This window comes from Biomphalaria glabrata, chromosome 2 (assembly GCF_947242115.1).
Source record: "Biomphalaria glabrata chromosome 2, xgBioGlab47.1, whole genome shotgun sequence".
Taxonomy (NCBI): Eukaryota; Metazoa; Mollusca; class Gastropoda; family Planorbidae; genus Biomphalaria; species Biomphalaria glabrata.
The window spans coordinates 1,101,122-1,123,291 of NC_074712.1; the positions used below are offsets into that span (position 1 = coordinate 1,101,122).

The 22,170-nt window shown below is 36.3% G+C and overlaps 1 protein-coding gene across 2 annotated transcripts in view; it reads right to left on the minus strand.

The window, feature by feature from the left end:
- Positions 1–1,255: 1,255 nt before the first annotated feature.
- Positions 1,256–22,170, minus strand: part of LOC106075821 (synaptotagmin-15-like) — a 64,002-nt gene continuing 43,087 nt past the window's right edge. For both annotated transcript variants that reach the window (XM_056018697.1, XM_056018696.1), the window contains exons 2-8: positions 18,682–18,850; positions 15,606–15,845; positions 9,750–9,883; positions 6,229–6,362; positions 4,575–4,736; positions 4,359–4,479; positions 1,256–4,111 (exon numbers count right to left, since the gene is read on the minus strand). In XM_056018697.1, the coding sequence (XP_055874672.1) occupies positions 3,777–4,111; positions 4,359–4,479; positions 4,575–4,736; positions 6,229–6,362; positions 9,750–9,883; positions 15,606–15,845; positions 18,682–18,850 (1,295 nt within the window). In that variant the 3' untranslated portion in view covers positions 1,256–3,776. The remainder of the gene's footprint in view (positions 4,112–4,358; positions 4,480–4,574; positions 4,737–6,228; positions 6,363–9,749; positions 9,884–15,605; positions 15,846–18,681; positions 18,851–22,170) is intronic.

Sequence of the window (22,170 nt, forward strand, 5' to 3'; positions counted from 1 at the left end):
AAGCATTTCCAAAAAAAAAAAAAGGGAGTGGGGGGGGGGGGGAGGATCGACCTGATTTTAAAAAATGTTGATCCAAGATTTGTTCATAGAATTAAATATCAATTTCAATATTTTGTTAAGCTACTTAATATAAATACTTGAATCAAGTTTTCAACTTTGTAGCCATTTCAATAAATCTAGTGGTAGCTGCTATAAAATACATATTAGTCAATTTTAAACTGAAACTAGGTATTTTTTCTATTTTTGGTGTGTTTACAATCTGTAGTCCAGGACCTCTCCTTTCTCTTATCTTATCTTATATAATACAGACGTTACTTCAAAAAAGAAGATGATTACGTCCTATGCCTCATGCATTTAGTCATGCATATTAACCAATGACTTAAATATACTATAAATTTACACTCCATGTTGCTTTTACTTCTTTTTTCTTCCAACTTTTAAGGTTAGCAGAAATAATAGCAAAATAAAAACAGCTACTGCCCTTTAAAATCACCCCTTGTTTTATTGATTAGAAATTTGTTTTAGTAATATTTTTGTCTAGCATCTATGTGCTTTTTTTCCTTTTATTCAATATTTGCAATGTGAATGTAATTACTGGTATGAAGATCTAGACCCTAAATTCTAAAACACAATTAACAAAAAAAATTATTATAATTTTGGTAAAAGAGAGCACCAGGTTACAAGCAGCTTCAGAAGGATACACCTGGAGGTCACTTACAAAGGCAGAGGGATACACATTTGAGACCAAAGAAAATCTGGTGCTGAGGACAGACGTAGACGGCAAAAAAAAAATCTAAATTGACCACCAGCGGACAATGGTTATGCTTGCGCTGGATGTGGCAAAATATGTAGGTCACACCTGGGCTGCATAGCCAGTTAAAATACAGCAGTCCTCATTAATCTTCGTACTCGAAGACAAACCTTAGTATTATTATTATTATCTTTTTTTATGTATTACAAGATTGGTCAAGCGGTTTTTATTTCTATTTGTAACATACATACATACGCTATACTCTCTACTTTATGGTATAGATTGCTACTTAACTTTTCAGTCTTCTGTCCTCAAGCATCTCTAAATTTAGTGATTTTACTAATAGTGTTATTCTAATCATATGTGAATAATCAGATGCTAAGAACTGCATCTGCAGTTATATTTCTTCTGCCAGCCTTTTGTATTAGAGTGATACAACATAAAAAAGGTTGTTCTAAAAGTAATATTTTTTAGTTTCAAAATGTACAAGAACAAAGACAAGAGTTGAGATTTTGTTTTATTTAGTTCACAATAAAATGTAGAGCAACTTCTGGAACATTTTCATTGCCACACACACAAAAAAACAGTTATGTAATTAAAGGCCTTTAAATGATTGGTTAAAGGCACAAGATAAGTTTACAAGCCACTAGACAGAATGTTAAAGTTCACAACAAAGTAACCATGACAACAGATTTAATATTTCACAGCCACCAATTGAAACAACATTGAAATTAAGAGAAAATTAACATTAAATTAAAATATGATGAGAGAACCAATCCTAAATGTGGCTTGCTTAATACATTTTTCTCATTCTTATTTTATCATATTAGAACATCACATGTCTAGTGTTTTCTAAGTTTAAAAAAAAAGACAAAAATACAAATTGAAAAAAAAATTGATTAAAAAATACTTATTCTAGATTACAATGAAACAAGATTTTTTAAAAAGGAAACTATTAACCAATAACATCTGGGATTAAAGTCACAACATTTTTGTCAAAAATATTTTGAAATCACTAAAGCATTGATCAAACCCAATATCTTTAACTAGATGCTGATGATTCATGGATCTAAATATGTATTTACATCATAGAAGTATTTTGGCTTGGTAACAAAAGCAACCAAATCTGTACCTATGGCAAGATTAGTTTCAATGTATCAACAGTAACAGAGCTACTTCAGTTCTATACAATACGAAGTAGCCAAAGTAGTTGTTTTTTTTTAATAAAAATTCATAACTTTTCATTCATGGTATTTATGCATAAGTTTCGATAACAGTAACCATTTCTGAAATAAAAACTTGTATACACGTAAAAAGCCATATCAGAATTTGTAAGCTGCCTGGCTGCGTGGCATGCACTCTGGAATGTTGTCTTGATGGTTCCTGGTTCAAACCCTGCCCACTGCCATCCCCCACCATTTTGCAGGAGGTTTGGGCAGAAACATTAACTACATAGATCTAGTTCTGTGACATTTGATAGATATCTTTGTTAAATATAGTCTAGTTTTTTTTACTATTTATCTGAAGGAACTAAGATGTACTGTTTGAAAAGGTTGTGAGAGTGAGTCCAAGTCCCCCAGGTCAAATGTTAACTTAAAAAACTTAGGTATTAACATTTTTTTTACGATAAAAAACATATAAAAGATAAATTAATCAGTTTGATAATCAATAGTGATAAAACAAAGAGGGAGGAAACCCAGACTTAACTATTTCTACAACTAATTACCAATGGTATTTATTACAAGGGCAGCAATTTAGAGAGGCAAGGGCAGGTTTTTAATATAATCATTATAAGAAAAAATAAAGTAGCGCAATTTTATTTTCTAGTTTATGACATTCCCAAGGTTTACTAGATAATATTCTGATACCAGGGGTTAAAATAATACTCATTTTCCAAAGAAATTGTTCAATAAATATTTAAAGATAATTTTTAAATGCTTAGACCCTGTCATATTTGATTGTAGACACAAATTGATGCTAATTTGCAACTCTGTATATAGCTGAACACAGTGTTCAAAACAGTTTAAGTAGATGTGACCTTCCAATCAATTACTGTGTACATTACACAAGAAAGTTGAACTGAAAGGGCTCGATTGTCACTTTATATCAAACTTTAAACAAATATATTTTAATAAATATATTTACATTTACAACTTTTTACAAATGTCTGTATCTAAACAAAATATTCTCGGATATGTTCCTTGTAAAACGTTTTAAAGTTCAGCAACAAATATCAACAGAAGAACAAAAATTAAAACTCAGAATCAAAAGAGAAAAAAAATGTTGATCTAAGTTTTGTCAATGTAATTAAATATCAATTTTAATATTTTGTCAAGCTACTTAGAATTAATATTTGAATAAGTTTTCAACTTTTAAGCAATTTAAATAAATCTAGTGATAGCTGCTATAAAATACATTTTAGTATATGTTAACTGGTATACGGTATTGGTTAAACTACAAAAGAAGAGTTATTACAGAATTTTTTTCTGTTAAAATTAATTTCATGCTTAAAAAGATTTTATTTTAAAGTCAACACTTATCTCCATTTTTAACACCATTATTGGATCTCATTTTAACTTAGCAAAAAAGGAATACAGATTACTTGTTTGAAACTATACATTAAATAAGGTAAATGTGTATAACATCTCAGGAGAACTTATAAAAATTTACCAAATTAAACCCAGCCGATAGGAAGGAAAAATATTTAAAAAAAGCTTTAGTTTGTGAAAGATGATATTTCTTTTTGATGGACATTCAATCAACTCAATGTTTTGCTTTTTGTTGTATTTAAATGTGTGCATGTTTTATTATAAAACTTTTTTCCCTTGTCTATGAGCTATACATGATGAATGTCTGTAGCCTTAAAAGAAAATGTCTTTAATAAAAGAAAATGTCTTTAATAAAAGATAATGTCTTTTATAAGAAACAAAAAAGGGACAAAAAACTCCAAATACAAAATGTCCTTTTAAACAACTTCAAAGAAAAATGTGGATGTGATCAAGTCGATAGTGAAACAAGATTGAGGTCAAGGTGGAGGATGTACAGAGGACAATGAGTGCCATCTTGTGCTGATAATTTTAGGTTGTGAGATCATTTCTTGCCAGTGAACAAGCTCCTCTCCTCGTGAGTACATAAAAGCTCCTATAGCAATGCGGCCGTACTCCACATCATTGCTGCCGAAAGCCTTTGCAGAGGTGAGCATGATAGAGACCACCATGTTGCAGGAATCCATTTGCTTTCCGTTCACAGTGAAGGACAAAGATTCATTGAACATTATTTCTGTCCCACCGGGACGTGGAATTGTACGTTTCACTCTGTGACACTTGTGTCCATAATACAGCTGTACTTTTACATAGGCTCCTGTAGATACATACACAGACTTAATTGGACAACTAATGGATAACTCTCTGTATCACTAAACATTTTATCAGTATGTTAACAGAAATGGTAAACAACTATGTTTCAGCAAAATGTAAAAGTTAACAATTTCTACAAAAACCCAGTTAAAACCTAGGCTTATAGATGATAGCCTAGTCTGTGTAAATTTTCAAGCAAAATTTTACAAAAACACATTTAAAACATAGATAAAAATAAATGGAAGTATAACCTGTGTCTGGATAGTCCTCCATCTGGTTTAAATTTTTGGCTCTATGAATTCCAATCTTAATTTTCTCATTGGCTGGAATGTAGACTAGACTAAACTGGAGCTCTCCAAGAGACGAAGTTGCCTATTGGTACAGAGCATGACAAGAAAGCAATCAATTTTTATTTCACTCCTGATATTGAAAAGAATACTTCAGTATGATACTGTAAATTAACTGACCTGGGCCATTGGTTCTAGGTCACTCCACATGACATCCCCTTTAGTTAGGTCAAGACCTTTCAGGTTGATCATCACATGACCCAGGGAATGCCTCACCCTTCGTCTATCAACATCATAAACAGAAAAACGAAGCACTCTTTTCTTGATTTCTTCTGGTCCAACCTAAGCCAGAAATTATTTCATAGCTAAGTCATGAAAAAATTCAATTTTGATGTCATAGCAATATTGATACACTGAAATACATTGGTAAGTTCACTGCCATGTAAATATATTTACTGTTAAAGCAATAGTTGTTTTTTTAGTCAACTCAATAAGAGACAGCCAAATCAATTATTTCTCTAAGTAAATTGTATGTCAAGTTAATAATTTCCCAAGAAATAAATTCTCACCCAAGTAAGTAATATTACACCCCATTCATTTTTTTTCCACAGCTTTAGAGAGAAATCTGTTTATTAGTCAAATCATAAGCCTATTAAAATGATTCCTTTTTATACAATAATACTATTTTTGTTCTGTGTTTCTCAATATCCAACAGAATATATTATCCTCAAACATAGGATAACCTAAGCATTGTAGACTCTATAGTTCAAATTCCTCTTGCCCCAGAATTAGCTTCCTACTTTTACAGAGAATATTTCTTTGAAACAAAGTAAGAATTTACAAGATGTTAATTGGAATAAATAAGAAAAAATACTAGGGGAGATAAATTCAATTACATTAGCCTAAACTACTTTAAAAAAACCACAGCCACCTTTAAAAAAAAAACATTTGGGATTTTGCAGAGTTAGATTTACTTACTAGAGGAAGATCCTACTTTATAAATTAACATTAGATCATGCTTTGTCAAGTAAATATTAAAAGATTAGCTTTAATGTCTATATGTTCTGTCATAAACTAGAACGAATAATATTTTGTTATCTCCCCTGACAAGTTTCTGTATGAGGAAATCAGTTCTAGTTCAGTTATTTGATGGAGATCTAGACTTGGAACTGTAATATTGTTCTATAAGAGGGAAGTACTGACAATTTTGAAACAGGGTTTGAATGAAATAGACCTTTAAACTTTAATTTCAAATTCTTTATCATTGAGTTTTAAGTCGCTACTAAATAAGATTATATTGTATTAGTATAAGATTAAATTGTATTAGCACAAGATTATATTGTATTACCACAAGATTATATTGTATTAGCACATGATTATATTGTTTAAGCACATGATTATATTGTTTTAGCACATGATTATATTGTTTTAGCACACGAGTATATTGTTTTAGCACACCATTATATTGTATAAGTACATGATTATATTGTTTTAGCACATGATTATATTGCTTTAGCACATGATTATATTGTTTTAGCACACAATTATATTGTATTAGTATAAGATTATAATGTATTAGTATTTTAAGATTAAATTGTATTAGTATAAGATTAAATTGTATTAGTATAAGATTATAATGTATTAGTATAAGATTATAATGTATTAGTATAAGATTATATTGTATTAGTACACGATTATATTGTATTAGTACAAGATTATATTGTATTAGTATAAGATTATATAATATTAGTATAAGATTATATAATATTAGTACACGATTATATTGTATTAGTACAAGATTATATTGTATTAGTATAAGATTATAATGTATTACCAGGAACGTGTGTGTCTCATTAAAAACAGGGCTCAACGTTTTCTTCTTGACCTTTGACGACCGGCACGTTCTTTCATCTGGGAGAAGATAGATCTTAACAAATGGATCACGTGGTAGGCTGCTGTTACTTCGGCCTGTTCAATTAACCCAAAACATAGCTTTAGCAACATAGAAATAGATTCAGTTACATAAACATAGATTTAGCTACATAAACATAGATCTAGCTGAACAAAACATTAATTTACACGCACCGTCTAAAAGGCCTATAAATGATTGAACTTGATGCTTAGAATGTTACATGTAACAAAGTCTGCCCCAATTCGAGGAGAAGCAATGCCAGGCACACACATTGTTTATTTTAATACAAGGACTACTTGTGTATCATGATACTAGAAGGATTTGCTGTTTATCATGTAGGCCCTAACAGCTAATGTAGCAATTATGCATAAAGCACTGAACCATAATCTTCAAATACAAAAACAAAATTTAATAAAATACTCTGAAAGACACAAAGATACGGATATATCTCTCATCCCATATGCTAGGTCAAATATGTACAATGCTCTTCCCTAGTGCTATTAGAGCATGGAATGGGTTGCTTGAGCTAGCCAGGAAAACCAGTGACTTGGCAGAATTTAGGTCATTGGTTAATATGCATGACTTAATGCATGACGCGTAGGACGTAATCATCTTCTTTTTTGAAGTAACGTCTGTATTATATAAGATAAGATAAGATCATGTGTAGCCTTCATCGTGAAAACATAGATGTGCCGTTCATAACACGGATGTGCCGTTCACAAGAAAACATATGGGTGTGTTGTTTATTAGGGTTACAAAAGACAGTCCAATCGAGACTCTGGCTACCAGTGTCCAGCATATTGTATTATTACGGAAACGTTGAAGACGTCTTGAATACATCTCATCACAAACTTTGTCACAAGAGAAACAACGCCATGGGCAATAAAAAGTAGAATCATACAAGTGATTCTCAGCTTGTTGCGCCACACCATCAAGGCTGCTGTAGGGTACTGGGGAAACGCTGCAAGCGTCTACAAAGTAGGTCGATACTGAAAAGTGAAGAGACATTCTGAAAAGTGAAGAGACATTCTGAAAAGTGAAGAGACATTCTGAAAAGTGAAGAGACATTCGAGGCAGATGTAATGCACAGATGTCTGTCATGGGTGTGACCCATCCTAGAGTCATCCTCAGGTTAAGCAAAAAGTCTTATAGCGGGCGTTTTGGTCAGACATAACAACAGAATGTTGGAATGACACGACCGCTTGAGAGGGCAGTTAGAATGAGTTGGACTAGAGTGTAGACGTATTGAAATTTCTTCTTGGGTTTTTTTTTTTTTTTTTTTTTTTGCAAACACGTCAAACGGTCCTACTTACATTGAACTTCATTCCCCAATCGTAAACAAACACCATTGGGTCACGTGATTCCCTGTCCTATCTATTTATACAACTTACGAACCAATGGACCTCATTCACCAATAGTAAACAAACAACATTTAGCCACGTGGTGCTCTACCTCTTCTATATAATTTACGATCTCATGTTTAATTCATGGTGGTTATCACGTGACAGTTTTTTTCGTTGTTTTATCAATAAGATCACGTGACTAAATGTTGTTTGTTTACGATTGGTGAATGAGATCCATTCGAATCAAACAAGGAAATGACATAGTTTACGTTGTTTAGTCAATGGTCTTCACGTGACTGTTTGGTGAATGAGGACCACAAACATTGGGTAATAATGTCAGTTTTTATTGGCTTAAATAGTGAGGTAGAACTATAATGCAAATACGAGAGATTTTCGTCCCTTAAAACAAAAGAATGTCTTCGCGCCCTCCCGTCATAATCACGTCTGGGTGGAGAGGGGCGCCCTACAGACTGAGATGGCTGCCTGGTCGTGCGGTTTGCGCGCTGAACTGTCGTTCAGATTTATCGATGGCCCCGGATTCAAACCCTGCCCGCTCCCATCCCCCGTAGTCCTGCGGGAAGTTTGGACTAGGAAGTAATCATCTTCAACTCTGAAGGAACATCCGAAACATGTAAAACATTTTACAACAACAAACGCTGTTGGAAGGAATGGCATCCAATCAAATTTGTGTGCCAGTTCTTCTTGTCTCGCGCTCGAGATTTGATGTGGCGGACCGAGACTACGCGTTACAGAAGGCCTCAACACTGACTTGCAACGTCACAAACTGTAGGCAGTTTAGACCAATAGCTCGTTGCCAAGTCGTAAATTCCTGTGACGTGGGAAAGAGCTATTCGTTTTAAACAGCCCACAGGTTGTGACGTTGCAAGTCAGTGTTCAGGCGATTCAGGCATTCTATAATGTGTGGTCTTGGGCAAACTGACAATTTCTTTTCAGTAGAGACTCATGAACAGTGTAGAGACGCACTTTAGGTGACTGATAGTGAACGCATAATTTTGACGACATAAATCGAAAGTGAGACTGTAGTTTGCCTAGATTAAACGGACAATTTAGGCCAGGGGTCGGCAACCTTTTGAGTCGGAAGAGCCAAAAATTACAATTTACAAAATTTCAACGTTTCTAAAGAGCCACAAGATTTTTTTACTTTCGAACATTTCGTTAAAATTCTTTAAACTGACGATGGTAGAGTGCTTTCGACAAGATGCTGTTAAAAAACTTGATTAACAAATTCATGACTTATTTCGTCCGGAAATGTTAGGACACAAAGCGTTTCTTGGTATATGATGCAGTGAAACGTTAAAATTTCATGGTTTAATTTTGCGCCAAAGAATCGTAGTTGCCCTTTTATTTTTTTTTCCTGTCATACTTCTGGCTATTGAAACGATTTATTTATATCGATTTTATTGTCTTCAACGTATTTTCGCACGACCTTAGCTCTATCTTTTCCTCTAGTTAGTCACGAGAGCGGTAGCAATCTTAGAAGTTCTTCTTTTGGAACCTGGGAACACATATACCTGACAAAAAGGCCAACTTGTGCCGTGTCTTTTATGTCGTAAGACTCATCTATATCAAGGGATAAGGCAGAAGAACATTGAATATCTTCCACTTGCAAAAATGTTACATTTCAAGACATGGAGAGGGGTGCGCTGAAAAGCGAGTACAAGTGGCTGAGAGATAGAATCGAATCAGAACAATTTGTAAAAAGTTGTGTTTTTTTTTTCAATAAAATAAATAATATTTGTGCATGAAACTAAAGAGCCGCAGCTTAACATCCAAAGAGCCGCATGTGGCTCGCGATCCCCAGGTTGCCGACCCCTGATTTAGGCTAGACTTTCATAGAGGTAACATCGTACGAGTTAGTGACTGAGACAGAACTGCTCCCGTTGTGAATTAAACAGCTATAGTTCATACGCCTGTTGGTTGTTCACTCTATTTGTGGAGTTGTATTATTCGTCTACTATCTGTAATCAAGAACTCGCTAGTAATTTGACGCGTACAGAAATACGCAACCTATTTGCTGAACAGTACAATGTATACAGTCTCAGATTAAACATTTACATCTCTACACCAGAACTACTGTACCTGGTAAGTCCTTGACCTTAATCAGTGTCACGTGCAGCTGTTCCACTGTGGCATCGTACACCATAGAGAACCACAAGCGGCCATCTTTAGTCTCTGGAAGGTTGGGCTCATCGTCCTCGGAGAAACTTTGGTGACTGACAAATAGATATAATACAACTATGACGTCATCAAGTTTTGGGGACGAGAGTAATAATACAACTATGACGTCATCAAATATTGGGGACGAGAGTAATAATTTAAAAAAATATGACGTCATCAAGTATTGGTTACGAGAGTAATAATACAACTATGACGTCATCAAGTATTGGGGACGATAGTACTAATACCACTATGACGTCATCAAGTATTGGTGACGAGAGTAATAATACAACTATGACGTCATCAAGTATTGGTGACGAGAGTAATAATAATACAACTATGACGTCATCAAGTATTGGTGACGAGAGTAATAATACAACTATGACGTCATCAAGTATTGGTGACGAGAGTAATAATAATACAACTATGACGTCATCAAGTATTGGTTACGAGAGTAATAATACAACTATGACGTCATCAAGTATTGGGGATGAGAGTACTAATACCACTATGATGTCATCAAGTATTTGTGACGAGAGTAATAATACAACTATGACGTCATCAAGTATTGGTGACGAGAGTAATAATAATACAACTATGACGTCATCAAGTATTGGTGACGAGAGTAATAATAATACAACTATGACGTCATCAAGTATTGGTGACGAGAGTAATAATACAACTATGACGTCATCAAGTATTGGTGACGATAGTAATAATAATACAACTGTGACGTCATCAAGTATTGGTGACAAGAGTAATAATACAACCATTTCTTGTGAATCTAAAATAGAACTAGTAGGCCTACGGCAGTCAAGAATTATCATGTTGTCTGTAAATAACAGCCGGTCTTTTGTGTGTGTGTGTGTGTGTGTGCGTGCGTGTGTGTCAGTCTTTCTGTCTGCTTGTCAAGTTTAACTCTCAAGAATTAAAAAGCCCATATACTTCAAGACGCAACAGTTACTTTTTGTCTTCTGAAAGTATACGTCTTTAATTTTTTATTAAATAAGCATTCTTATTGCAAGCACATACATATAAACCGTTTTTAGAACACTGAGTTGGAAAAAAAGGCAGCAGTTCGTTTAATACGTGCTGTAAACTAGGACACAACGGAACGTCAAGAGAAAATGCTCTTTTTTTTATTTTTTTTCTTAAGAATATTTTATGGTAATTCTAGTCGTATGTTTGTAATTCGGTCAAAGTTGAGCTTAGAAGTGAGCTTGCGTGTTAGTACTAATGACCCACAGGGGCCACCTAAGAGTTTGTTTAACTTTCTTTTCACTTTGTTTTTCTAAATCGGAATAATTTTTTTTATAACAGTCTGCATGTGCATCTCCTTCAATAAGCATTGTTGTGTTGTGTTGTTTAGGGGTTGTTGTTTTTTTACCAAGATTTAGTGCCTAAAATGAGACTGTTACAAACTACTATCGAAATCGTGCCAAGATTTGCTGATGTTAGCTGACACCTTGGAACAGGGGTTCTCAACCTGTGGGTCGCGACCCCCTTGGGGGTCGATTGACGATTAGCCGGTGTCGCCTAAGACCATTGAAAATATGGATTGTATTTGTTTACTCTTCTATTGCTGTATGTGAGTGTCGGGGGGAGGGGGTCGCGGCAGAGTGGGGATTGTAAAAAGGGGTGGCCGAGAATAAAAGGTTGAGAACCGCTGCCTTAGAACTATGTCACAGTGAAAGTGAAAATACAACAACAAAAAGTAGCTCTCCCGCCCACCGACACCCACCGTTTAATGCGAAAGGAGAGACCAACAAAAGACCAACTTATGTTGACCGGAGATGACCTCGATTGTAAACACAGCAGTTCTCTCCCCTGTTGACCCGATTGCCCCAAAATCTTCTAACAAAATAAAAAATTAAAAACCCAAAAAAACTAAGGTAAACGTACACAATGAAATTAAATGGATATGAAAGTCCAGCCCTAGTTGTGTTTTTTTTTCAGCTTCTTCTATTCTGTCAGTTAAAGATTGTATTTAATGTCTTGATAGAACATTCACTTCTCGCACTGATGTAAGAATTGGAGAAGCCCAAACCTTAACAAAGAGAAAGTAACCGAGAAAGCAGGCGAGCATCATCTAGTGCTTCTCTCCCCTTCGCAACCAAAGCACTATTACTTAATAAGATAGTGTAAAGCTAATATTTAGAGAAGTGTTTCGTAGACTGTTCAGAGAGGAACCCTAGTGTTCCTCGAGACCTGAAGTTCCACAAGCTACTTGAATAATTAACTAGTAGGCCACCACGTGAATAAATCTCTCTAAAAAAATAAAAGTGTTCAGCTAAATACTCCGAATGTGCTTAGTGTTCCGTCAGAGAAAAAGTTTGAGAAACACCGAATTCTCAAGTCTACAACTCTAATAATGCCCCTAACTCGACCTGTCAGAGTTGGCAATCTATATAAAAATGCCAATTAATAGAATATACACAATACTGGGAAATCAAGTTGAATGCAAATGCAGTCAATTTGAAGGCTAGTCAATTAATATGGCCTCTTTTTTATGCCTTTCATTATCGAAGTTGCCTCATTTTAATCGAGCTTCTTTTTTATCATCATTTTGAAAATTCATTTTTTTTTTGGAATAACTTACATTTATACCACTCACGATGTAAGTTTAAGTTAGGTATAGAGTATAGACTACTATAGAGTATCAAGTTAGCGTAGGGGGCCTATATATAGACTATATCAAGTTAGTGTATCAAGGTGCTATGGATTGTGTGCGTATTTGTGAGTTTATATGGTGACAGTGGGAAAAGGTTAGCGATTGGTTGTGAATGATGACGTCATTTGGTCTTAGTTTGGAGACAACTCCAGAAAGTGAAACTGAAAGGTTGTGTTTTTGTAGAGAGCTAAATTTTGTTAACAAATATTATTACTAAAATCTATTACATTTATTTTATCTCAAATCAAATTGATTTTGTCTATATTGTTATAACTCTGCCATGCGCACCGCCATCTAAGCTAGAAGGTGCGCACTGTGATAAACTAGACCGAGTAGGATGTCAACATTAGGAAGAGAAGAGAGGAGAACGATGTGAGAGCTGATGTAAATATGCTGTGCTCAAGACATATTGTTCTACGTGTATTTGTGATGTCCTGTAAATAAACATCGATGTGCCTCGTTGAGTTGCCTCACTTAAGTTATTACAATACAGACAAACTTCAATAAACTGACAAATATCATGAGCCTTTGATAGAGATTTCACAATCACAATCAATTAATCTCTGTTTGGGACTCGTTGAGCTTGCCTCCCCTGCAGTTATATTTAGCATAGTTCATAAAGAAGTTATTCAAAGTTATTTCAAAGTTAAGATACAACACGCCTACATCGGTTTAGTTGTCTACCAGCAGTTTGATTCTACAAGTCAACGACCGTCAAATAACACAAGGGAAGGTGTGTTTTGCTCATGTCACGATCTCGTCAACCTGGTGAGATCCCCTGCCTGCCTCTCTTCCCCCTTTCAATGCTAACCTAGTTGGGTTTTTTTTTTAGCATGGCCTGAGGCACTCACCGAAGATAAAAGCCAACAGATAAATATAGATCTAGCTCTGAGCTCTTTGTGTTTATATAAATTCGTATTTGACACTTCAAGTGAAGCTCACATGTAGACTCCAATGATGTAACACATGTCTACACGGTCCAACATACAAGCAATGATGTCGTTATACCACTACACGGAGCCTACACTCTAATGTCGCACTGGTCTCTTATTTTATCTTAGAAATTAAAGAGTTCCCTTTTCTTCTTATCTTATATAATACAGACGTTACTTCAAAAAAGAAGATGATTACGTACTACGCGTCATGCATTTAGTCATGCAAGTTAACCAATGGCTTAAATCCTGCCAAGTCACTGGTTTTCCTGTCTGGCTCAGGCAACCCATTCCATGCTCTAATAGCACTAGGGTCGAGAGGCCAAGTGCGCTTGAACTTGGCTTGGCTTGGCTACCTAGAAGGGGGCTCGAGGTTCGACACCCGACTCGGGCAGAGTTGTGTTTACTGAGCGCCTAAAAGCGCCACTGGTCCACAAATGAGATTGGACCAAAGCGCTCTGAGCATGCTATAAGCATAAAAGCTATAATAATAATAGGGAAGAAGGATTTGTAAACATTTGTCCTTTAAAAGAAACTAATTACTTTTAATCTAGTGTACTTTAATTAGAAACTTAAAACTCATGGCTGATTCAGGGAAAAAGTTCTAAGCTATATATGGAACTGGAGAAGAAAGAGCACTTGTAAAAATTTATCCTAGCACAGGGAATAAAAAAAAAGCTTTATATTTGTCAACTGTTTATGGAAATACATAATGTGATGAAGTTGGAGCATCTTGACTAAATGAGAGATCTAGAATAGAGATAACTCCTCTCGATTGTGTTTCTACGTATAATCGCCTACCGAATAGCCTCCCTTTGCATTATCACTTCAGGATGTTTCTAAAATCATGGCCTGTTGCATTCTAATAGTGAGAGTTAATGACCTATATATTCATCTTCTTTTTTGAAGTAACGTCTGTATTATATAAGATAAAATATTCTGTATAGTTTGCACTATTAATTAAAATGAACAGTGTCACTGACAATGCCCAACGCGTTTGTAATGATATTAAAAGCAATAGTTGTTATTGTGAAAAAAAAAAGAGAGAGGGAGCCTCGCAAGCATCCATTAAATTGGGCCCCACAATTCGTAGGGCAGGCCCTTCTGAAGCAACATCAAAATGATTTCAACTGATCCAGAGGCTGACGGCCTTGAGACGCCCTGTTTTTCTTTTATAATAACTTACAAACTTTAGACTAGATCTAGGGTCTTCGTGATATACGAACCTAAAGTGGAAGATATTATGTGGCTGGTTAGTCTAGAGCTAGAACTCTAGATCAACCGATTGGCATATTATGACATGCCCATCGACACGGTGTCCTGCCTTGTACCACATTGTGTATAATTTTTAGACATTGAACTGCAATGAAATCGCTTAATTTTTATGGCTATGATGTGTATGAATACAATGTCATACGCACTTTATTTCCCATGATAATTAACAGACATGTGAAATATGAGAGTGACGTTTCAAAAGTTATATTATCTCATTATTTGTGACGCCATATTCGTTACTGTAGTGACCTAGTTTAGAGATTATATTTTGTAAATAAATATATTGTGCATTGTTTTTATTGATAACTGACACACATACACATTCAGACGAATGACGTTGCAGGATACAAATGTAGAAAGATTGTCATTGAATGGACTGTTAATTAAACGACAGATAGATAGACGAGACGATCACCCCCGTCTGTAAATAAGCATCAGTCGAAGTCTACACAAGGTTTATCAAGTATATTTAATTGTTGTGTCCCTTGGGTGTTTTAATCATGTTTTCGAACTTGCAGTACAGTAAGTGACGTAGTGTTAAATAACACACAACATCCAGGCCAGGCCAGGACATTACAGATGTATTTTGTTTTCTCAACAAATAAGAAAAAGGTAGATGGTGCAATTTAAATCGGGAATTCACATTTTTTAAAATAAAAATGGCGATGGTTACTACTATTATAAAATTAAGGTAATAAGTCTCGATACATACGCCCTAGCTGAGATGACGACCCAAGTGGAAACAAAATCAGAAAGTATGTTCTAGGCTGGATCGATAAAATTTTCAAAAGTGAGAAAGGCGCTGCTGGACCTGTGTTCAATCCCGTACCATCGCCTTGACAGTGTCAAATACTCTAACGCCGCGAGCGGTAAAAAAATTATGATAAGTTAGCTACTTACTGATATAGGTCAGGTTTGATGCTCCCAAGGGAAGCAACACTCATCTGGTGTGTACTAAAGTTGAAGCTTTGTGTTTTCTTCTCGTGCGGGCTGTAAGGCTGAACACGTTCCGGGGGCAACATGAAGTCTGGGATACGGTCTGACGTCAGAGAGCGTGCCAACATCTCCTTGGCGCACGCGGTCTTGAGGGTCAGGGCATCGGGACATGACATCCGCTTGTTCAACTTGGGCGATGGCGTCCTTGACAACAAAGGAAACATTGAAATTGTAAAGTTATTGCTCACACTCAGGGGCGGACTGGCTATATGGGCACGGTGGGCTGGTACCCAAATGGGCCTGTTGGGCCACCGAAAGGGCCGCATGGGTACCACTATGGCACGTATTAAATTGTTAAAGGTTTTATAGCATTCTCTTATAAAAGTGACTATCTGAACGTCGTGTTTAAAGAAATCTTTTACAGACTCTACAATGCAAGACTAATTAAATCTAACACATTCTCCGATATAATGTAATAGTCTACATCCGTAAACAGTGAAACTAGTACGCTCCGTCCCTTTAGGGCCAACACACTTAGCGATTAATAAGCAACATTAGGTCTATAATTCTAATTAAGATATTGTTATGACTTTGCCATGCGCACCGCCATCCAAGATAGTGCAGAAAGAAGGTGCGCACTATCAGTGACCAGACAAGTCGGATGTTGACATAAGAGACTAACGATTTCCGCCCAAGTAGAGAGCCAATATGGAGATGCTGTACTCAAGGCAGATGCCCTTTGTGTTTGTCATGTCTCTATGTAAATAAATATCGATGTCCTCGTTGAGTTGCCTCACTTAAGTTATTACAATATAGAGGATGTTTACAGTTATCGATACATTATCCAACTTAAAATAATGATTTTTAGGACAGACCTAGAACTAGTAGAACTGGATGCCCTGATATCCAATTTGTGGGCCGGATTGTATAGAATTGCCCGGGCCGATTTTGACATCCAGTCCGCCCCTGCTCACACTATTTCAAGTCACAAATGTATAAAGAACAATAACCATACATTATTTTAGTTCGCGGCTATTCATAACTTTGTAACAAAAATAAAATAACAAGTACAATACAGGAAGAAACGAAAACGGCATGTTCTATCAATGTTTGCGACATTCATGTGGGCCATTGTGGGCCTACTGCTACTGATGGGAATGACCACGCAAGAAATACTGGAATATAAAATTCGAAGCTTAAGTGAAAACTATAGATGGAAAAAAGGTAGCACCATAAATGTCGTCGGAGTGGTCTAGTCCAACATCACACACCAGCGCAACACTCCTAATATACCACAGTGGACAGTGCAGTCCATAACTATATCCTTACACTACTTCAGGGCGGTCCATTCTGGTTTTTTTTTTTTTGTTACCAATGCAACCACATCTCCACACTAAACATGGTCACCCACTCCCTTGTGTAGTTATATAACTATGGCCAAAAGGTAACTCTCAGTCAATGCCTAAAAATAAACTTGGGAAATGATTATTTTTTCTTCACAGGAAGGAATGTGCTATTACCGATGCAAGTGTGTAAGTCTCTCTCTCGGTCACGGCTGGGTGTATGTTAGTGTGTCCATAAGAGCAAACCTATTTCGCTTGTGTGTATTATGTCTATATATGTTTAAAGTGAAAGTACCTGGATATTGAACATTGTGTGTGTGTGTTTAAAGTGAAAGTACCTGGAAGTTGGACCTTGTGTGTGTGTGTGTTTAAAGTGAAAGTACCTGGAAGTTGGACCTTGTGTGTGTGTGTGTGTTTAAAGTGAAAGTACCTGGAAGTTGGACCTTGTGTGTGTGTGTGTTTAAAGTGAAGTACCTGGAAGTTGGACCTTGTGTGTGTGTGTGTGTGTTTAAAGTGAAAGAACCTGGAAGTTGGACCTTGTGTGTGTGTGTGTTTAAAGTGAAAGTACCTGGAAGTTGAACCTTGTGTGTGTGTGTGTGTGTGTGTGTTTAAAGTGAAAGTACCTGGAAGTTGGACCTTGTGTGTGTGTGTGTTTAAAGTGAAAGTACCTGGAAGTTGGACCTTGTGTGTGTGTGTGTGTTTAAAGTGAAAGTACTTGGAAGTTGAACCTTGTGTGTGTGTGTGTGTGTACGTGAAAGAAACTGGAAGTTGGACCTTGTGTGTGTGTGTTTAAAGTGAAAGTACATGGAAGTTGGACCTTGTGTGTGTGTGTACGTGAAAGTACCTGGAAGTTGAACCTTGTGTGTGTGTGTTTAAAGTGAAAGTACCTGGAAGTTGGACCTTGTGTGTGTGTGTTTAAAGCGAAAGTACCTGGAAGTTGAACCTTGTGTGTGTGTGTTTAAAGTGAAAGTACATGGAAGTTGGACCTTGTGTGTGTGTGTTTAAAGTGAAAGTACCTGGAAGTTGGACCTTGTGTGTGTGTGTGTGTGTTTAAAGTGAAAGTACTTGGAAGTTGAACCTTGTGTGTGTGTGTGTGTGTGTACGTGAAAGAAACTGGAAGTTGGACCTTGTGTGTGTGTGTTTAAAGTGAAAGTACATGGAAGTTGGACCTTGTGTGTGTGTGTACGTGAAAGTACCTGGAAGTTGAACCTTGTGTGTGTATGTTTAAAGTGAAAGTACCTGGAAGTTGGACCTTGTGTGTGTGTGTTTAAAGCGAAAGTACCTGGAAGTTGAACCTTGTGTGTGTGTGTGTTTAAAGTGAAAGTACCTGGAAGTTGAACCTTGTGTGTGTGTGTGTGTGTGTTTAAAGTGAAAGTACCTGAAAGTTGGACCTTGTGTGTGTGTGTGTTTAAAGTGAAAGTACCTGAAAGTTGGACCTTGTGTGTGTGTGTGTTTAAAGTGAAAGTACCTGGAAGTTGGACCTTGTGTGTGTGTGTGTTTAAAGTGAAAGTACCTGGAAGTTGAACCTTGTGTGTGTGTGTGTGTTTAAAGTGAAAGTACCTGGACGTTGGACCTTGTGTGTGTGTGTGTGTTTAAAGTGAAAGTACCTGGAAGTTGGACCTTGTGTGTGTGTGTGTTTAAAGTGAAAGTACCTGGAAGTTGGACCTTGTGTGTGTGTGTGTTTAAAGTGAAAGTACCTGGAAGTTGGAGCTGACTTTGTACTCTTCGATTCCTCGGATCCTTCATCAAATGTCAAATCTCGGAGTAGCTTCTGTCGTCGACGTCTGACCTTGAACCAGACCAAGGCCACAACACATAGAACGATCAAGGTCACTAGGCAGGCGGATAATATGGCCAGAGTTAGAGCTAAAACAGACAAACATATAAACATTAGCTTCAAAACAGAGTTTTGTTGTTTTTAGTTATTTTTTTATGGATTATGAAAACTCTGACAAACGTCTGCCTAAAAATCTACCGACCATCCAGGGCTGAATTTACGAATGGCGTAGCCAGATGTATGAAAGAGGCAGAGCCAGGTGTATGAAAGAGGCAGAGTCAGGTGTATGAAAGAGGCAGAGCCAGGTGTATGAAAGAGGCAGAGTCAGGTGTATGAAAGAGGCAGAGCCAGATGTATGAAAGAGGCAGAGCCAGGTGTATGAAAGAGGCAGAGCCAGGTGTATGAAAGAGGCAGAGCCAGGTGTATGAAAGAGGCAGAGCCAGGTGTATGAAAGAGGCAGACTCATGTGTATGAAAGAGGCAGAGCCAGGTGTATGAAAGAGGCAGAGCCAGGTGTATGAAAGAGGCAGACTCATGTGGGTGAAAGAGGCAGAGCCAGGTGTATGAAAGAGGCAGAGCCAGGTGTATGAAAGAGGCAGAGCCAGGTGTATGAAAAAGGCAGAGCCAGGTGTGTGAAAGAGGCAGAGCCATGTGTATGAAAGAGGCAGACCCAGATGTATGAAAGAGGGAATGACACTAAAAGAAAATGTGTAGATTACATGCAGACATGGAAATTCTGTTCGTCGTTGGGAAATATGCAGATCAGGAAGTTGTTACGAGCAATAGTATGCCATGAGAAAGAAGAAGAACTGTCCAGAGATTCCCCTTTACAACAGACTCAAGGAATGGCGGAATTCTTAGTCTAATATGTTACTAAATTGAATATTGAGATTAATCAACTTTAAGCATACCCTGCCTTCCAAACAAGGTCAAGGTTAAACAATGTTTCTAGCCCGAGCACTTACAAACAGAGTTTTTGAATATTTTTTTAAAAGTATACTAAAGTAACTAACTAATCTACATTATATGTAAAAAAAAAAATAATAATAACAGCAGACTATTATGATTAAATGTAATTGAGATACCGCGTCGGGACTCGATGTTTCAGTTTCAGTGTCAACTTTCGTTAACTTTTTAATTCTGGAGTTTTTTTTTTCACTCAGACATTATAATGAATGCACATAGACATAAAAAAATCTAGACTGGCCGATTAAAGAGTTTTATGAAACGAAAATTTGTGACTTTGGCAATTTTGTGTACTTTATTATACAGCATTTATGAGCAGTATAAAAGTTAAGTATTCATATTTATTTCAGCCATAACCTATATAAGTATTACAATATTTTCACTAGTGTTTTTTTTTTAAATCTCTCAGAATGAAGATCATGCAATTTTTCATAATTCGGAAATCCGAATACAATAGATGTACATGTTTTCAAGTTACATGAAGTTACTTCCTTCGGCCAGTCTATATTTATTTATGTCTATGTGAATGCACATGTGACGTTAATGTACAAAGTTCTAGTTTGACAAATTTCTCGTCTGCTCATTTCACGCTAAAGGTTATTCAGAGTAATCTTCTCTTTGTTTACACTTTTAAATTTAGAGTGCACACAAAAAGTGGTTCAAGACTATTGTATTGCTATTGGAGCTTATCATCCATGGCGAAGAACTATAAATAGCTTGCTGTTTGGAGCATCGGGTGTAGGAAATATATGAAGTGTTGCTAAGATACGCATTTTAGAAAGTATAGGATCATTTCTGTACACTTTTTAGTGCTGCAGATTCACATGTTCTAATCTCTTCCGTTTGTAGCACTCAGGGGCGTAGCTAGGAATTTTCCATCGTTTGGGGGGGCACGGGGGCTTTACCTCTATAGGGGCCCCTGTATTTTGCGTAATATTTAATTTTTAGTGCAAAAAAACACTCATTTGGGGGGCCCCCTCAAGTGGGGGCCCAGGTTCTTTTCTAATTCCCCCCTCAAGTGGGGGCCCGGGTTTTTTTTCTAATTCCCCCCCTTCTCCCCCACCCTAGCTACGCCACTGGTAGCACTAAATACTTTCAATTTTGAGGAAACATTAGACTTCAATCAAAGCATATTTAAAGTCAAATGAGTAACAAGCTAGCACTAATAAAGGTAATTTGATACAAAGATTAACTGCCACGCATTGTGATGTGCTTAAAATTAGAGCTTATAACTTTTAGTTGGCACTAGTAAAGTTCCATTTAGCGTCCTTGACATTGGTTAGTTTATCGTGAAAATCTCCAACATTCCTACGCACACAGTTCAAAAGTCAACGAAGATCGAAGACCGCAAAGTGATACATAAAAAGGCGAATTTATAATGATTTTTTGTTTTGTTTTTGTTTTTGTCTTTTTCATGCAAAATTTTTAAAAAATTAATTTAAAAAGACCTCGGTACTACACAATAGATGACCAAACTTCCAACAACTAATAAATTAATAATAAACGTTAAAATACAACAAAAAAAAAGTAATATTTTTTCCTCACACTTAAAAAAAAGCCGGTACGCCGTACCGGTGCCGTACCGTCACAAAATATATATATGCAGAAAGATACAAAGACGATAATGACGGTGACCCAGTGGAAGATGACACATTTCATATAGTTTTCCTCCTACAAAAAAAAAATTGTGTACAAATATTTCTTCTTTTTATTTATCTCTGTCATATATAGCTACTGACTCCAAAATGTATCATTTCAGAATAATAGATACACTCTTATATTTACTTCTAAACAGAAAACCTTTTTGCTTCGATTTTGTACTGCTCAGACGATCACGTGATCGGTGTATTGTCAACCTGTGTAATGTTTCAGTGACACAATTTTTTTATTTATTTTGGTCACGATCTAGTCTATATTTAGAATGGACAGAAAACAAATACCTTAGTGAAAGTTCTAACTGGCCTTTTCATCTGTGTGCATTGTTTTATTAGAAGTCTACATTTCATGTTTTTTTTTTTAATTTAGTTAATTCCAAATGAAAACAAGGCAATAGGGGAAATAGAAACATTGGCAGTGATGTATACAAGTCAACTCACTCTGTCTGGTGGAGATTGTGTTGACGTTATTTCTCCTTCTTCCCATTCTCGGAACAAGTTGAAACTTTGCACAATCATTCATTGCCCCTAACACCACAGGAATCATTCATTGCCCCTAACACCACAGGAATCATTCATTGCCCCTAACACCACAGGAATCATTCATTGCCCCTAACACAACAGGAATCATTCATTACCCCTAACACCACAGGAATCATTCATTGCCCCTAAAACCACAGGAATCATTCATTGCCCCTAACATCACAGGAATCATTCATTGCCCCTAAAACCACAGGAATCATTCATTGCCTCTTAAACCACAGGAATCATTCATTGCCCCTAACACCA